General features: G+C 33.5%; 2 protein-coding genes and 1 long non-coding RNA gene across 3 annotated transcripts; 2 read left to right on the forward strand and 1 right to left on the reverse strand.

The window, feature by feature from the left end:
• Positions 1-478: 478 nt before the first annotated feature.
• On the reverse strand, positions 479-1,532 carry LOC112511788. The gene is made up of 3 exons (XR_003069122.1): positions 1,273-1,532; positions 1,080-1,140; positions 479-686 (listed from the first exon to the last, which is right to left on the reverse strand). It is a non-coding gene; the product is annotated as an uncharacterized LOC112511788 (long non-coding RNA).
• A 4,588-nt stretch (positions 1,533-6,120) lies between these two features.
• LOC112511861 lies at positions 6,121-10,513 on the forward strand. The gene is made up of 7 exons (XM_025117685.1): positions 6,121-6,440; positions 7,891-7,948; positions 8,158-8,238; positions 8,691-8,726; positions 8,887-9,126; positions 9,214-9,355; positions 9,904-10,513. Exons 1-7 carry the CDS (start codon positions 6,250-6,252, stop codon positions 10,377-10,379), a joined length of 1,224 nt encoding a protein of 407 aa, XP_024973453.1. The 5' UTR covers positions 6,121-6,249; the 3' UTR covers positions 10,380-10,513.
• Positions 10,514-14,571: 4,058 nt separating this feature from the next.
• Positions 14,572-19,411, forward strand: LOC112511382. Its single transcript, XM_025116980.1, has 4 exons — positions 14,572-14,958; positions 16,254-16,366; positions 16,458-16,542; positions 19,016-19,411. The coding sequence occupies exons 1-4, from the start codon at positions 14,698-14,700 to the stop codon at positions 19,103-19,105; spliced, it is 549 nt and encodes a 182-aa protein (XP_024972748.1). The 5' UTR covers positions 14,572-14,697; the 3' UTR covers positions 19,106-19,411.
• The last annotated feature ends 341 nt before the right edge of the window (positions 19,412-19,752 follow it).

The following is a 19,752-nucleotide window of genomic DNA, read 5'->3' on the forward strand; positions in this document are numbered from 1 at the left end:
TATAATTCGTTTCTAACTGAACAATCTTCTCTCGCAACTCTTGATTTTCCTTCTTTAGAATATCTGCCATTTAAAAAAAAATGATCAGTTAAGGATCTATGCAGTGAAATCAGATAAAAAAATATGAACAGTTAAGCTCAAAAAGAATAGAAAAACACAAACACTGAAAAACTCACGCAAAAAAAACAAATGTACAAAGATCCAAATGAAAAAAAACTAAACACAAACAAACTAAGAAACTAAAAACAGTGTAAAAAAAATAAACCGAGTCCAAGAATTTGAGTCTGAGTCCAAAGCACACCAATCTAAGCCCAAATGCAATACAGATATTACACAAAAAAATGATCTAAAAAAAATATCTGCTCTCTGAAGTGTATTCAAAAATCCACTTGAATATGCTCCGCTTATCAGTTGCTTCACACGAGCTGCGGTGACTTGTTCTGATATGCTTCAAAAGCCTGCTGTGAACCTGTTGCTGCTCCGGTTCTAGTCTGGCTCAGGTGCAAAGGTTCACACCGCACCTACTTAAAAAAATTGCCTCTCAGATGTCCATCGCTTCACGACATTCAGCCTTGTTAGGTGGACATTCAGCTGCTGGGGCTCATTATGGTGGTCAAAATACTTCTGTGTATGGTTCAACAGCACTCTACAGGTTCCAGCTACAAGTGCCAAAGGAGCTGGACCATCTGTTTTGGAAGGTCAAAATGGTTATGGCTCAACCTTGCAAGAGTCGTCAAAGTTCACATAGCAATCAATCTAATCAACAAATAAGCAAAACAAATAGAAATCCCTTAGAACTGGTAAACCACACTCAATTATGCCATATGCATCATGGATTGTTGCTGCTGTCTAATTGCTGTCAATCTGCTGTTGAAATGGGTCTGATAAAATGGATCGAAAACAGGTCACTAGCAAGTCTACACTGTTTCAAAAATGCTCATGAAACAGATTCACAATCCGTCAACTGTTTCTGTCATTACCAACATATTCAAATAACAGGATTAACCCTGCACCAATTGAATTTGATGTGTGATGCTTAAACAACCAAATCAACCTGCCTGCTTCAAATCTGTTTTTACCTGCTGCTGTCAAGACCACAACAACTAGTAGTTGCTGCTGTATCTTCTCTGCTTTAAAGACCTGCTGTGTATTTAAGTAGCTTGTAAAAACAGTTTAAAAGTGAAGTGTATTTCCAAATACAACAGCAAACAAAAGTTAAACAGATTCCTGTACAAACTTGTTACTGTTACTGCATGAAATGAAACCAGTCACCTGCACTTACTGCTGTTACTTATGACAGTAAAGGAACTATGAACAAACCAGCAAGCTAAACTGTTGCTGCTGCTGCACAATGTGTAGCTGCTACCTATCTAAATCACAAACTGTTTCATATCACAAGCTCGACCACACAGTCAACTGTTTTAAACACCAACACAACACAGCAGAAACAGCAAACCACTATCACAATGTTTAAACCTGTTACTGCACAAAAATTAAACTTGTTGCTGCTTTGTGTATGCTGTTGCTGTCACTGTTTAGCTGCTTCAATGTGGTTGCTGTTACAAAACAAAACAAGCTGCTGTTTCAGTTCAGTTTAAAACAAGTTAAAAAAAAAAAAACTGTTAAACAGTTGCTGTAAAAAAAATGAAGCTGTTGTTGTTTAGATGCTGTTGCTGTTTCTGTTGCTATGTTCCCTCAAAACTAGCAGTCTTTTAATTCTTGCTATGTTCCTTCAAAACAAAACCTGGACTTGATATCAAACCAGAGCTTGATATCACCTGCACACTGTCACTGCGTAACCAGAGCTTGATATCACCTGCACACTATCACTGTCACTACAAAACAGAAAATTGCATTAACCTGTTTCACATCATAGTTACTAAAAAAAAAACAATCCAGAATGTGACAATTCTTCAAAGCAGATGAAAGTGACAAAGATGGAATTTTAATCCAAGAAAACTGTTATGTGCGATAAACCCAAAATCACATAAACCCTAGTCCACTCAAGCTATCTCTGAATTAGATACTAAAATGTTCAAGACCACCTGAGTGATATAGAAATCGGACAGTGAGGTTGAGCGATTTATGAATCCTCTTAAATCACACACTTGGATAACCCTTGAATTCAATAGGATTATGTGATTTAACAAAATCAGGTCAAGAAGCAGTAAGCGATTCAGGATCTGGGTAAATGAAAATGATTGAGTGGTTTATGAATCCGGTCAAGATGAATCGACGGTTTAATAAACCGGACAGAAAACTTTGAAAAAATCTAAGTCCTAAACCGCTCAAAAAACTTGTTGAACGAATGAGATCTAATCCGGGCAAGTGATTACCGGTTTATATGAATACCGGACAAGTGGTGTCCGGTGTAGAATGAATACCGCGCAAATGATTCAGAACTCAACCGCTCGTTCTCCGCTCAAGTTGCATCCGGTGTAGATGGAGTCCAGAGCGAGGAAGATGAAGGCTGTAAGCGGACTCTTAGTCCGGTCAATGTAATGTGGGCCAAAAATGAAAAGCCCAAAAAAAAAAAAAAAAATCTAAGAGATTAAATCGGGTAACATTGGACGGTTTAACAAAATTAAAACCAAATTCAAAATAAAACCAGATCAAAAACTATTAAAAACACAAAAAACAAAAAAATTTAACAACAAAATGGATCAAAAACACTGATTTACAAAAAAAATTAAGAACACGAAAAAAAATTTAAAACACAAAAACCCGATCAAATCTTGATTAAAATTGATCAAATCGTAAAAGTTTGTGAATAACAAAGATTCACAATTCAATTTCGAACATTTTGATCATGTTTTTAACGCAAAAACACAAGATTTTATGAGAAAATCGGATCAAAAACGAAGAAAAAACCAAGAACACGAAGAACACGAAAAGAAAAAAAAAAAAATTCAGAAAAAAATTCACTTATCTGATCAATTTCTTTTCCTGATTTCTTGCATTCCAGCTCTGATACCAATTGTGTGTCCACAATAACATTGATCAATCTTCATATTAAGCTTCCTTCAATGGCAGATTCATAGATATTGCATTAAGAACACTATGAACACATATATGAATATTGAGAGAGAAAGTCAATCCTCTCAATTCAGTCAATCCTCTTATTACTAATCTGAATATTACRATTAGCTCCCTTCACTTACTAATTACAAAGATTACCACCCTATTTATATGGTCAACATATTAATACAAAGTCAAAGTCAAACTAGTCTAAGAAAGTCAAACACGCTGACTTTACAATTATAGATTAAAATTAATCTTTCAAGACGAATACAATTAATACTGATTTTTCAGTCCTAACACCAAGGCTTTCCAAATGATTCTCAAGTCCATTCGTCACACGGTTTTAGATGAATCTATTGGATTTCAAATCCTAACAATCCTACAAACCAAACACATGAATCGAATGAATTTCAAATCTAAAATCCTCAAATTCCATTCTATTATTTCGTGCAAACCAAACAACCCTTTAAAGAAATTTACCATTTCTTGAATATACTAATGGGAATATCAGTTGTCGGTATAAGACAAACTGCGTATAAAAATGCAATATTCATTTATTTTTTATTAAAAAAAAATATTCGATAGACACTTTAAAAGATCTGTCTATTTAAATATCTAGAATTTGGATCATTTGAAATCAACCTGTTTTCGTGAGACCCATGAGACCACTTTATATTTGAAACTTCAAAGTAACAAACTGTGAAGGTAAACCTTACCAGTGTTTTGATGTGAATGTTTGGATTTTTTTTACCTTCATAATGTTTTGATGTGAAGTTTTAACTTTAAAAATATGATCTCACGGGATTAACAAAAACATGTTGGTTTTATGTGAACCCAACTTTAAAAATAAAATATAATATATCTTTTATTTAAAATAGACATTCTAAACCAAAATATTTTAAGTCAATAATTTTTTTAAGGGAAAAGTACAATAAAAACCAATGGACTTTCTTGTTTGGAATGATTAAGTCTTTAGACTTTTTTTTTACAAATAAGTCATTGGACATTCCAAAACATGTTAAATATGTATTTGGACAATTTTTTGGAACAAATAAGTCTTTGGACATTCCAAAATATGTTAAATAAGTCATTGGACAATTTTTGGAAGTCATTGGACATTCCAAAAAATGTTAAATAAGTCATTCGACAATTTTTGGAACAAATAAGTCCTTGAACAATCCAAAACATGTTAAATAACTTCTTGAACTTTTATAAAACATGTTGGATACATTCTTATGACTTGTACAACTAGTTAAAGTGGTAAAATAATGAAAAAAATCCGGAAAAAAACCCAATGAACATTCATATTTTGAACGATTAAGCCCCTAAATATTTTTTGAACCAAAAAGTATTTAGATCTATAAAATTAAACAAATATAACAAAAAAGTATTTACATTTACAAAAAAATAATTATATTTAAAAAAAGATTTTTGATAAAGTTTATTTTAATTAAAATAAAAATATATTCTGTCAGTGATTTTTCAAACAAAAAATAATAATTATTATTAAATTTATTTTAATTAAAAATATATATATCATGTATGTGATTTTTTAAATTAAAAAAAGATTTAAAAAGATTATTGGTGAAATTTATTTTAATTAAAAATAATATATTTTATAATTTTTTTTATTTTTTAGTTTAAAAAATCACTGACAAAATATATTTCCAGATTTTTTCCACTATTTTACCACTTTATCGTTCAAAATATGAATGTTCATTGGAGTTTTTTCCGGATTTTTTTTCACTATTTTACCACTTTAACTAGTTATACAAGTCATAAGAATGTATCCAACATGTTTTATAAAAGTTCAAGAAGTTATTTAACATGTTTTGGATTGTTCAAAGACTTATTTATTCCAAAAATTGTCCAAGGAGTTATTTAACATTTTTTGGAATGTCCAAGAACTTATTTGTTCCAAAAATTGTCGAAAGACTTATTTAATATATTTTGGAATGTCCAAGGACTTATTTGTTCCAAAAAATTGTCCAAGGACTTATTTAACATGCTTTGTAATGTCCAATGACTTATTTGTTCTAAAAAAAAGTCCAAGGACTTAATCATTCCAAACAAGAAAGTCCATTAGTTTTTATTGTATTTTTTTTAATGTATTGTTAAATGTCTTTTTTCTTGAAGTATCTTATTCAAAATAACATTGAATGAAAGTACATGTATTGTATATGATTGCATACTATTAAATGCGCTTTTATTTACTTTATAAGATTTAAACTCAATTATTTGTTCATATCTAATAATTTTTAAATTTTAACCGTGTAATTTAATAACACTAGAAGGGTATTCGCGCATTGCAACGAGATATATCTCGATTTTAATGTTCTATTTTATTCTTTGTCTTTGTCGATGTCATAATACGATTTTATGTGTTTTTAAGAAAACAATAATGATTTTATTTTTGAATAAAATATAAATTTAAAAATATCATAAAAATTTGAAAAAATATATCAATGTTAATATCAAATCAACTATTTAAAAATTCTAATTTTTGTATGTAATTTATTTAATTTATTTTTATTATAATTTAATTTAAGTTTAATAATGAAATAATTTATTTTTAGTTTAATAATATAACAATTAAGTATTCTGCTTGACATTTTTTTTGGTTCAGTTGATAACTGACATTAAGGGATTGTTTAACAGTTGTTAAATAATTTGGTGCAAAATAATTAAATGGTCAGAATGATTAAGAGGCTTTCATGATATAGTGTAAAAATGAAATATAATCGTTTGATAATTGTTTATAATGAAATTATGGTGCTGAATGGTTAAGAGAGACCTATGATACAAAATTATTCAAAGGGTTTTAAAACCACTAAAATACAAACTTATTTTTGCCAAACAAGATCCATCTCTTAACAATTCAAAGTTTGTTTTTTAGTGAAACTATTAAAAAGTAAATAAAAACAAATGAATTATATTTCATGATTTGATTCGTGTTAGAACTAAACGCTACCTAAAATCCTGTAATTGTCTTGGCTTGCTTTTCCTTTACCAACAAAAGCCATTTGGTCCTTTTCCTCTGTGTTTCTGTCATATCATCAATCATCCAATGAAGATAAAAAAACCAACGATATAAATACTAAAATAATCATCTCACAGTCTTCAATCCCTCCCTCCCAATCCCAACAGGAGTTTGCTCTTCTTCTTCCTCAGTATTCTTGTTCAATTTCATCTGTAATTTTGGTTTCTGAAGACAGATCGAGAGGGAGAATGTGGGGATTTGGGGGTCGATTCTATTGGGGGAAGAGAACGGAAGAAGATAGAAGAAGAGGACCAAACAAAGGAATAGTTGTGCTGTTCCCATGGATATCAAGTCAAGATAAGCAATTGAGGAACTATGTTGATTTATACTCCTCTCTCGGTTGGGATTCCCTTATATGCCATTCGCAATTTCTTAATCTGTATGTTTTCTCCACCCTAATTAGTTACTTTTCCAAACCCTAAGCTTGATTTGGTGGTGTTTTCTTCGATTTCCATGTTTGTACTTTACTTTTCTCTATGTTACAAAGAAGATACAGTTTGACTTTTTGAGGTCGATCGGTTTGATTTCAGTTTACACGTTTCTTGAGAAAAATTGATTACAAACTTGAAACAGTTACTAATATTAGAAACTTATTGGGGTTATGTTTATAACAAATCATGTCGAGTTCTTATTCTAAAATTCCAGTTGTAGCTATTTTCATGAAAAAGATGAATTACTTCTTACCTTCATCTTGGGGTTTCATAACCTTTGATTTTTGGTTTTTGATTGTTTTATTGGTATGATGAATCTGAGTTGTTCTTGAGCTTTAAGAGCTACCATGAATCTGAGTTGTTGTTGAACATTATAGTTGGTATTCCTTTTATTTATTATGTACTGGCTCATAATTCTGATATAGGTTTTGATCCTAGAATGAATAATGATGATCAAGATAGATGGATAGTTGAATGAACTGCCAATTTTAGGATTCAGTGTTGTCTTGGTCCTTGACAATATTGAAGTTTAATGGATAGAGTCGGACGAAATATGGCTCCATTTTGGGGGAGGGTCCATTTTTTCCCTTTTTGTGGTTTGAAAGTTAGAGCTCGGGTGGAGATGTGATGCAATTATCCGGACTATATGAGCTATTGACTTTATCAAACTAATCATCGTTCTTGCGAAAATGGAAAAGGAACTATAGCTTGCAAGAATGATGATTTTGGACTTAATGTTTCAAGTGCTATGGTTCGGTTTTGATTTACATTTATACAGTTTCTCCACAATCAGTCGTTCTTGCAAACTATAGTCTCTTGATGGTTTTCAATGAAAAGTCAAGTACGATGGTTTAGAAAGTCGATCACTATTAGAAATGACAATACAAAGGTAACTTATTTAGCATAATATAAAATGTCTTGATTTAGGCACTAAGGCCTGATATTCTTGAAATTTTCATCTTCCCATAAAATTATGGTGCATAATCAAATAACAATCATGATTCATGTCACCAATTAGAACCTCATTGTGGTGGTTGCTCTTGAAGAGTAGATGTTATATCCGTTTCAGACACCCGGATTGTAAAAAGATTTGGAGAATAGGATTTTGCGAGAAAAAACTTGGTTCTAAAAAGAAAAAGTTAATGTAGAAACCACCAAACGAGTACAGAACTATGATGAAAGCTTTATGTTAAAGTTCAACGAGTTTAATGTAGATTGAAAATATCGTGCTAAAAGTAAAAAGAGCTAAAATGGACTGGTGAACTGCGCTATCTTTTGTATTAGCCTAAGCGTCTTCGCTAACTCGCTCGCCTACTATATATAGTTAATCTTTATATAAATACTTCTTTTTTGTTATTTGCATTCGGCTTCTTGATATTGACATGAAATGATCCACAGATTCTTCCCAGATAAGGCAACAATGTTGGCGTTGGACGTTCTAAACGAGCTTCTTAAGGTAAATTCCATAACTTTTAACGATCAATCGTGTCTCTGTTTTACGACTACTTAATTCCTTGAGTTGGTAGACAAATAATTAGAAAGAATTGCTTGTTTTGACTACAATCCTTTTTCCTTTTCTTGATTAGTTAAGATTTCTTCTTCTCATTATGTGCATTAAATATTTTTATAGATTTAATACTATTTTCTGTTGTTTTGTACATGAAGGAGCTAAAAAGAAGACCATGCCCGGTTGTCTTTGCGTCTTTTTCCGGTGGCTCCAAAGCTTGCATGTACAAAGCTTTGCAGGTAAATATAGCAGATTCACATATGGTGTCATTTTGCAAAGGGTTGATTACCATAGAAACAGACGTACCACAAATTGTTCGTTAATTTTAGGAAATAACGATGATTGTTAACCAATTTGACGAAGAAATTTTGGTGGTGGATTTTCTTATTGGTCATGCTGAAATGCTTTTGTATCTTATTTCGACTCGCAATGCTATGGAGATGATCAGATGAACATGATTGTCAAGTTGGTCAAAGTTATGATACATCGTTAAATCGACGAGTGACATAGAAAATTTTGAAACGTTGTTACATCGATTTAGGAAAAAAGTTATTTGTTACACTAAATAGGAACTAAGGGGGACTTTGTTCATTCTAATGCATTTTGCTCTTTTGGTAATTAACCCCTTTCACAAAAGGATTCATACGGAGTCTTCCTACCGGTTAATAACTTGGCATGTTTTGTGGAACAGATAATCGACTCAAAGTGTGAATCTCATAGAAATCTGGTATGATTCCAATCTTTATTCTTCTTCTTTCCTTTGTATCTTTTTCTTAATACGATTGACCAACCCGTAAAATTACGGGTTTGACCATTTTTCTTGTTCTTGGTGGTTCCTTTTTGCATTATGTAAATCTGAAAACTTGTTTCGTCTTTCTATGGTGAAGGATGAATATCGACTCGTTAGAGACTCTCTTTCTGGACACATATTTGATTCCACTCCTGTGGATTTCACAAGTGATTTGGGAACCCAATTCATGCTTCACCCAACTGTTCTTAAACTATCCCGTCCTCCCACAATAGCAACATGGATCGGAAATGGCATCTCATCGTGCCTTGATGCTTTGTTTCTTAACAAATTTGAGTTGCAACGTGCCGAATATTGGCAGACTTTGTACTCAACTGTAGTAAGTTTCTGTTATTTGCCACTTCTTCAAGTTCTTGACTCTTTTACCGGTCTTCTTTTTAACAACTCTTGTGTTAAAACAACGCAGGCTATCGGAGCACCGTATCTAATACTTTGCTCAGAAAACGACGATCTTGCTCCCTACCAAATCATCTGCAACTTCGCTCAACGTTTAGAAAGCCTTGGTGGCACCGTTAAGTTGGTGAAATGGAGTAGCTCCCCTCACGTAGGTATGCTCCTAAACCCTCCGCTTGAAAACTTACGGATTTTCTAACGGACTGTTTGGATAAATGATTTTCAATTAGGAGAATGGCCTTCTAAAATCTAGCTCAATAACCTTCATCTGACCTGCCTCTGGTTCGAAACACTCTTCCCCTGTAAAATCATAAAAATACGCTAGAGCGTAGCATTCTCAAATTCAGTTTTTAAGGATGGTTATAAAGCTAAATAACCCCTTTTATAACTTAGGCCATGTTGTCATCCATAAGCTTGCTTATAAACTAACTTCTGAGCTGATTATAAACTAGCCCGAAAGCTAACTTTTTGAGTGCTACTTGACGCGTTTCAACAAGCTTCAAAGGGCCTTTTTCCAATTATGTTTTTTTATATTTTTCTAACAGTTATTTTAACATGACCTTTTTGGTCATTTTACATTGTCTTCTAGCTTACGAGCTAGTTTTTACCAAACATGACTAGGTTATCTGCTAGCTTGTCAGCCAACAGCTAGTTTGTCAAGCATAGTAAATATGTTAAGACAGGTCAACAATCACTTGTGCAGGTCATTTTCAATATCATTCAGATGAGTACAAGGCTGCTGTGACTGATCTCCTAACAACGGCTGTATCCGTTTACTCATCGAGAACCCAACAACTTACTGCCGCCCATGATGAGACCACGGAGCCACTACGTCACCTAAGGGAAGCGGTTTCCACCTCGAACCAGTACCAGAGCTTCCACAGGGTCACTCTTGATTTAAACGACCACTTTGTGGTGCCTGGCTCAGTCGAGTACCACGAAGGTCGAGACGTGGGGTCCGTTCACGATGCACCTAAAGAACGTTTCATCCCACGATCAACCCCACCAAAGATCAACGCTCATGGGATTCTTGGTCAAATCCTGTTTGATGTTTGTGTCCCGAAGACCGTTGAAGATTGGGATTTAAGGTCAGCATCATCTTCCTTTGCCACTTTTGCTTCGGGCCGGAGACACTCGAACTTCAATCCTATAAAGTGCATCCGAAGATCGAGACTGTAATTGTTTTTGTATCCTCCGGAGTTTTCGTGATGCTTAACGAGGTGGTTTAAATAAATGAGGTTTTTTAACATGAAATGTACATACATATATCCACAGTTTGTAGACTATTTACAATAAGGAAGTTTTGATGACTATTTTGGTTTTTTTATACGAAAGCAATACACAAAAACGATGTCTGTTTTATGGGTAAATACGGGTTAGTATCGACAAAGAAAAATGATTTTTATGTGATCACGAATTTGTATCGATAGATCTTAAATTTCAACCCGACAACCCAATTGGACCCATTCCAGTAATAGGTTGAATAAGTCGACCCGAAGCCTGTAGGGCTATCTCTAACAGCTATTTTATTTTAGAAAATTTTGGAGATTTGAGAAAAGTTTTAAGGGTTGTTTACTTGCGGTTTAAGTAGGTTTATTGGTCTATCTGGCTTATTCACACAACTCATTTGAGTTGTTTACTTACGACTTATTCGCACAGAACATGGCTTAATCACACAGATAGAAATGGTGTGTTGTCCTCATTCTACCACAAAAATGACACTTCTACCCCTTATTTAAAGCATCGCTTCCTTTCCATATGAGATACCACATATGTCCTCTTTATGATTTTTTGTTTTGATGTTCAAATAATTAATATTGGAAGGTAAATCGGTCATTTATGTTATTCATACTGTTGGTTCAGATAAAAAAAATAAACGATAACACCCATTTATCCGGACAAACAAATTTATCTATACAAAACTTAATATAAAATTTGATAAACAAACAGCTATTTTTGACAATATCCCCTGCTGGAGATGTGCTAAACCTGATATATTGGGCTAAAAATGGGTTGGGAACCCCACCCAACTGATAAATGATGATGTGGTGATGACTGATGAGTTCAACATCTTTATTTCTTTTTCCTGCTCTGATTCAGACTTTATGATTCTTATTCAGACTTAGAGCCTCTTTGACTATTGTTGAATGGTTTATCTAGAATGATTAAGTGATTAGAATATATGAAGAGACTCTTATTCTATAATGCAAAATGAAATATAATTGTTTGAAAATTGTTTACAATGAAATTAGAGCGCTTAATGGTTAAGAGAGAGTCAGGATACAAAATTATTCAGAGGGTTATAGAACCATTAAGAGACAAACTTTTTTTCCAAACAAGATTTACCTCTTAATGATTTAAAGGTTGTCTCTTAATGAAACTATTAAGAGGTAAACAAACAATCCCTTAGTTAATCTTCACTTCTTTAGTTGACTTGGTTCGTCTTTTGTCTTATCAACTCATCTCAATCTTTTTCCATTGCCGGTTCATCACATGGAATCGACCCTTTAACCATCTGATATTACTTGCTACTAATTGTGTACTCATTTGTTTAAACATTGTGGTAGATTTAGAGTTTCAGACTAAAAAGAATCTGACTTTGTAGTGATTCAGAGTTTCAGACTAAAAGAATATGATTTATCATGTCATGAACATTTTTTAACAACTTTTCTAGAAATGACTCGGCATTTTTTTAACATATCATGTTCAATTATTCAAATCTATGACTTTTCAATAATATTATTGTCCTGTTTTCTCTCAAAAGTCAAATACTTGTACCAAAAGTGTTGCAATGCAGATCCGAAAACTGCATGTATTCTGAACATTGTAAAAACTATTATTATAAGGTACTGTTTTACATAAAATTTTCTATCTAATACTATAATTTAATATATTTATTAACATATGTTTATTTCATAAGTATTCGGTTCACAATGTATACACATCATCATTTCTCAAATGGAGCCCCCTACCTCACACTTTTAAAACATTTTTTTTCTTTTTTTTTAAATATTTAATTTAAAAAGTCTTGCATTTTTATAAAGACATTTTTTCCTTAAAAAAATTGAACGACATTTTCTTTGTATAAAAAGTTCATATTACACATGTTCATCCAGTTTTGAAATCACCGGGCCATATATTCTACCTTAAAAAATTCGTTACATATATAAATGACGCGATATGTTGACTTATAATTTGTCCAACGTTGAATTCTTTATGACACGCTTCCTAATGAATAAATTATTCAAAGTCTGACGTGACACTCTTGCTGCCGAGACAACTTTCAATTTGTTCGATTTCTGTGATATGCTTTCAATTGCATTTTCAAGAAGTTTTAATGTATTCCACTTACAAACACGATACTATATCTTGTACAAATCATTAAAAATATCAGTTTATGAACATGTAAAATTTGGACTGTTATAATCAAAATAACCGAAATTAAAAAAATAAAAACTCCAATGAAAAAATATTTCCCAACATGACACCAAAATCACCAACATACAGAAATGCAAAAACAACAAAATTGAAAATAGCCGAAAACAAAAAGGATATTAATTGTAATCTACGGGTTGTTTGGCGGTTGCTGAATGGTTTGGTGCAGAATGATTAAGTAGTCGGAATGATTAAGAGGCTTTCATGATATAGTGCAAAATGAAATATAATTGTTTGGTAATTGTTTACAATGAAATCAGGACACTTAATGGTTAAGGGAGGTCAAAATTCAAAATCATTCAGAGGGTTTTAGAACCATTAAGAGGTAGATTTTTTTTTGCCAAACAAGATTCACCTCTTAATGATTCAGATGTTGCCTCTTAATGGAACTATTAAGAGGTAAACAAACAACTCCTACATGGTGTTTAATCAATTTTGATATCAATGGTATCTTATTTTTGTTCTTTATCGTTTTGTTATTTGCTATTGGATGCGACAAAATGTGGTCTTATATATGTTTGATGCGATTAAATAGATTATCTCATCTTTGGGAGGCGATGAGATAGGGTTGTCTCATCTATATAATGCGACAAAACAAGGTTTGTTGTGATAAACGTCAATTACATGTTATCTTTTCAAAGATTGGCTTTCCAAAAGATATTTTGATGATTTTCACACTGTAATTGCAATCAAGAAAATTACTCACTAGACCTTATGGTATAACCCTCATTTTGTTTTAAAAGTGTGCATTACAGGTCGGGCACATGTGGGAAGAAAAAGGAAAGGGAAGATGTGAAGGGATTTGTTAATACTTGACATCTATAGATTTTGGGGAAGCTGAGTTGTGTGCATGTACTTGAGAATGTGTTGTATACAATTCATGTATTTTATATGAGCAAAAAGTTGTAACTACTTTTGTATGTACCAATTTGTATAATTTGGGACCAGTGTGTAATTATTGTATTCCATGTTATATGAAATATATGTATTGTATGCAAAATGTAGAAATGGGGTGTTTCAGCTAGACTTGGATAATTTTTCGTAAATATATACAGGAACCCACTTCTCCTTTTAAGGGATCATCTAGAGAGTAATCTGGAGGTTCCACATATTTTCACATAATATCGGAGCCAATGTTTATCACATAGGACATTATGTACTTGTATAGCCATCTCATCCATGTTAGCCCCCTTTGAACATTTTGGGACAATCTGTGCTCGTATAGCTTTCGCTGGAGGGGAAGTGTTATAGTCTCACACCGACTAGATTTGAACAAATTCTTCTCAATATATGTTGGGACTCTCACTCTCTTATTAATGACTTTCTTGAAGAGTAATACTGTAATCTGAAGGTTGCACATTCTCATAATCTTATAAATTCATGAATTAGCACTTAACACAAAAACACATAAAATAGTGACATTTCAAATTTGAAAATATACGAAACAAGTTTAGTTCTGGTTTTGAATCAAAATGAACCAAGAATCGTATCAAACCGAATATCAGATTTTATAAAGATTTAGAACCAAATTAAGCATAGCCTAATTTAATCGAGTCTTGATTGTGTCATTCAACTTTATCGATCCAAAAAAGAGTTCGACCAAACCTAACGGACAAAATAAATATTTTTAAAAAATAAAAATTAAGGGGTTGTTTGACAGTTGCTGAATGGTTTGGTGCAAAATGATTAAATAATCAGAATGATTAAAATGCTATAATGATATAATGTAAAATGAAATATAATTGTTTATAATGAAATTAGGGTGCTTAGTGGTTAAGGGAGACCCATGATACAAAATTATTCAAAAAATTTAGAATCATTAAAAGACAATTTACCAAACAAGATTATCTTTTAACTGTTTAAATGTTATTTTTTAATAAAACTATTAAGAGGTAAACAAAACGGTTCATGGTCTAGAATTACAAAATGAACCAAGGTGGTTTGGATCTAAGCCTAGGGCCCGTAGAAACAAGGATTCAAAGGCAGCAGGGCGTGTGACCGCAACTCATACGCCGGCGATTCCCACAACCTCTCCCCCCAATTTACCGGAACTCCTTAAACAATGCAGAGATGGTGCTCCAAGCTCCGATTACTCGCCGTCGTCCGGTCATCTTCATCATTTCCTAAATCTCAACAACCACCACCATATCTCCACCGCCACCTCCGTACCCGTCTCTTCCATTCTTCTACCCCAAATTTCCTCAACAAATCCCTAATCACTCCTTCTATGATTTCTCCCAATTTTCATCCCCTGCTATGCACTTCCCCTTCAAGATTACAAGTCACGACAAGCTCCATTCGCGCTTCTTCACTTCCTCTCTCTGTAAGTTAGGGTTTTTCTTTTGCTCATATCTTTTGGAATTTGGTGTTTGTTATGATATCGGATTGGAAATCTAAGGACTTGCGGTGTGGATAGCTTATATGAACGCTGCTAGCTTAAACAATTTAATTTACCCTGTACCTGTATGTAGAAACCACTTGCTGTGAAACAGAAATATTTACATTTTGCCTTTAGTTGCTTTTCTTTTTCAACATCAAGCTGCTACTGATTTTAGTTTTTGAGAAAAAGGTTTACCATTTTCAAAGAACTTTGTAAGAACTAATTCAAATTGAATCATGTTGGTGGTCAATTTGCAACAAAATCTACATTTATTAGGTTTGTCATCATAAATCAAAATGTGGTGATCTTCTTTTTGTTTGAAAGCCTGTAACGTATAATTCAGTCTCACCTTGGTAGCAAAAACTGTCAGGTTTGCAGGAATTATGAATTTGAAAAGTGGACCTTATGCTATTATCAACCATTTGCCTATATGTATAAAATAGACCATGAGGATAAAACCTACCTCCATACTCTACAAAAAGAAATGCACATCGATTTTGATGTCAATTAGTACTTGTTAGATGCAATATTCAATATGGATTTTATTTATGATTTTAACCAACATTAGTTCGATTATGTGTCTTCCTTGCTTGTCATAAAGGTCTTATGTTATGTAAAACTTGACAAGTCCATAAATATTCTCAGTTTGAAATTCAACCCATTTGATCTTTAAAGTCAGTGTTCTCATAATGGACTTGAGGGACTAATGGTGAATGGTCTTAACTGAACAAAAAAGTTATTATCCTGAAAGCAACTGTCTGCAACTAATGTTGGCCATATGCATACATGTAGAAAGAATTTTGTAACGAGAAACTTGAAGATAAAACTGATTGCATCTGTTCTGAAGTTGGACCCCCTTTTGCATGCACAAATTTTGTAGCCATTTTTTTTCTTCCTACTTTACCAACCAATGGTAAGTGATGATTTTGTGGATGCCATGATGTTGATTATGACACTGATGAGAGTTTAAGTATTGCATTATACTGCAATATATATATATATACACACACACAGAGAAAGGTGTTTCTCTGTATGGTATCTATATCATTCCTTCTCCTTCCATATATATTGGAATCAGGAAGTACAGTGATGATGAAAACTTGCATGTGGTTATCCCATTGGAAGCTAAATATGTGTGTTAACTTTCTCACTTCCTTGAAATGGTTTAAACTGCTGAATTTCTTGTTTCTTGCTTATTTATCTTGTGGGATGACATTCTAGTTTACCACTATATATAGTTCATGCAAGTGCGGCATCTTACTCTGAAGCAAAGGAAGAGGAAGTTAAAGAGTAGGCAGCCACTTAGTCCAGTAGTCTCCAAGTTGAAGAAAATCAAAATGAAATCTTATTCGTATGTGCTGCTTCCTTTTGCATTTTAATCTCATGAATATTATATGCTAGCATATGCGAAAGAATTTATGTGTTCCTGGGATTTTAATCAGGTCTTTCAAGGGACGATTTAGGACTATGAAAGATGGGCAGATTAGGCGGTGGAAGGAAGGCAAACGACATAATGCTCATCTAAAGGCATGTTTATAATCTCTCATTTTATTCGTCATACGCTCATACTATTGGTCATATTAGAATATTGAAATATCAATGAGGTCGTGCTTTTACATACTTAAATATCTGCTTATTGTGAAATTTTTTATGCTCTAGCTTAGACACGCACACTTTCTCTCTCTCTCTCTCTCTCTCTCTCCCCTCCCTCTCTCCCTCTCTGTTGGTATTTAATGAATTGAGTGGTTCTCACTGTAACTTCCCCAAATTTTGGACAACAATTTTCTGTAAGAGATTGTAAGAATATATAGTTTGACATCCTTTATTGCAGAAAGTTCTTTTTGACCTTGCTTTAGTGGTGTACATATGAAAAGAAGTGAAAAAAAATATAGATAACCAAGCTGCTTTCATGTAGATTGGTCATGTGCATAACATTCATCCACTCATTCATTGCAAAGTAAAATGTTAACTGCACTAAACAATTCTATTCATATGAATCAACCTCAATGTATGACCTTCAAATGCCAAATGTCAATGCATGTTCTTTTCCCGTCCTTACAATTAACGTCCTGAAATTGGGAGCACTGTATTGACAGTACTCCCTTATTCAGTCAGTTGTAGAGACAGTCTGAAGATCTTTGTTAAAGCCTATGACAGTGTCTGCTGTCCCATTTACTGGTCCGTTACTTTTATATCTTGGATTTTAAAGACAATATATATTGCCAAACAAATTAGTTTGGACATATTAAAACTACAAAGCTATATTATGACACACAGACAGGGAGAAGCTTCAAAAATGTATTTTTTTTCATAGTATCAAGCTTGATTTTAATTCATATTAAGGGATGAGCTCTTTGAGAACTCGAATTACAGGTGTAATTTGCTTTATTGTCTTTGTACAAACATATATTGGGACTTATGATTTAGATTACTGCTTGTAATGAGTCAAAATGTTTATACTATTTGTAAGCTGACAAGCATTGCATAGCTGAAAGCAAAACTTGCAGAACCTGTCATAGAATCTAAGTAGAATACAGGATTTATTTAAGTGAAAGGTAGGAAATTTCGTGATATGTAAAAGGAGGTGCTATTGGGTGTTATAATATGGCTGTGGACTGTTATAAGATGGGTAGCTTGTATACTTAATGAAGTTTCAGTGGCATGCAAAACATCAAAAGGTTATATTGTAGGAATCTGTCTCCTTGAATGATAATTTGTGCTTAAACTGAAGTATATTATATGCTCTGTTATTGAATAAGGAAGGCTATGAACTTTCTTGTCTGCTAGAACCCATAGCGGTTGTGAATCCAGCAAGTAAAATACACTAGGATAAAGTAAACCAAACCAAAGGAACCGAAAATATCCCACACAGAGGTAGGGTCCTTTTTCTTGGGCTTTTGGGGGGTAGAATGTATGCTGATCTTGCCTCCACTAGGATGAAAGTAAACCAATGAACCCTGTATATTCCACACAGAGGTAGGGTAGGGGTAGGATGTACACATACATTGCCTCTACTAGGACGAAAGTTTTCCAATGAAAGACACTGAACTTTCTTTACTCTGTATCTCTCTCTCTAGTAAGTTTGTACAGAATGAACTTCCCGTGGGGCACAATTGGAAAAAATATATGCGTGGTTATTTATGTGTTTGGCCAGTTATGAATGGTCTTCTCATTGATCATGTGACTGATCCTGAGTAATTGGACAGAGGCTGAGTTAAATTCTGCTATGTGCAATAAATGCTGGATCAGATGATAATCTTATAGAGTTACAGGAGATTGGTTGATTAGTTCTTTTTATAGTTCTATGACTCGGGATTTGGCTCCACTTTATGAACAGAAGCAATGCTACCAACTTCTTTTTATCCATCTTTTATATTCTTCCTATGAAGATTTCACCATTGTTTTTCCTACCTTCCATGAATCATGTCTATTATTGTTTCTTAGCCTGTGACCTTGTACATTAGTCCTAAAATTTCTTCTTGTGATTGTAATTATATGTATTGCGCTTTGTGTTTGCTTGTTTGTTTAACATATTTCCTTTACATCTATCCCTGATTCATTTTCTGCTTACTGGACCCATTGCTTGTTTGCACACACTCATCTGTAGCTTGCTTGCTTCATAAAAACAGTCTCTCTACCTCTTGGGGTAGAGGCAAGGTCTGTGTACATCGTATACCCCTGTATATTTAGGCATATAATCTCAAATGAGATTTTTAGTTATATCCATGACCTTCTCTTGAGTGTGGAGCCATTTTTCTTTAACAGGTTAGGAGGTCATGGATTTAATTGGATCTCGTTTAAGGTTATATACCTAAATGCCCGATTGTACCTTCGAGCCTACCTCTGCTTGGGATTTACTGGGTCCGTTTGGTTTGGTATGGGTTTGGAAGATATCACAGCAGTTAAAAGTTATTTATATGCATAATGCCCAGTTGTAGTTTAAATCCAATAATCATAAAGCTAGTTAGGATTGATGCGAGTACATTAATTGCTTCTGCAGTCGAAGATAGCAAAACGTAGAGGCAGACTACCTGGCATAGTCCCAGCAGCATACGCAAAAGTGATGAAGAAGCTCAACTTCTGCGGTTAAAGAAACCGTCTCTTCATGTTTCTGCAGTAGAACTCCAAGGCAAGCTCTTTAGTTGTTTTTACCGACTTTTTTAATCATAAAATCTTGAAATATTCTTGTGGTCATTTCGAATTTGAAACATTGACCAATCTTTTCGACAATGTCTGATATTATCTGTTACATGCACAATATGGCTGGAGGTAGTTTTGAAATTTATCTCATTCTAAAGGTGAAAAGGATCTCAAATTCCCAATTAACCGATACTTGAGTGCTCTTACTTAACCCTGCGTGGGATTTATTGGATTCGTTTGGTTTTGCCTGCTGTCATTGAACTTGTAAATTTCCAATGGACAGAACATATATACTCTTTCTGGATGTAGGTATTTATTTGTTTCTGCATGTATACAATTAGTAACCTAGATAACGTACTTTCATGGGCGGACCTAGTTCATAGCATACGGTGGCACGTGCCGTACCTCATGTTCTGTCGTAATGGAAAAAGAATTATGTTTGTGAAGGGTGCCATCATATCGTTTCATTGGGTTCCCTTATTACCTTATACTTTTTTAAACTAAAGTAATTGTACAAGTTTGTGATGGCATAGATGGTTATATATAGGCCGGCCTGCCTGCCTGCCATCCACCTCAGAATAAAAAGAGTTTTCCTGC

The sequence above is a fragment of the Cynara cardunculus genome (assembly GCF_001531365.2).
Source record: "Cynara cardunculus var. scolymus isolate 2C chromosome LG 4, CcrdV1, whole genome shotgun sequence".
In the NCBI taxonomy this organism is placed as follows: domain Eukaryota; kingdom Viridiplantae; phylum Streptophyta; class Magnoliopsida; order Asterales; family Asteraceae; genus Cynara; species Cynara cardunculus.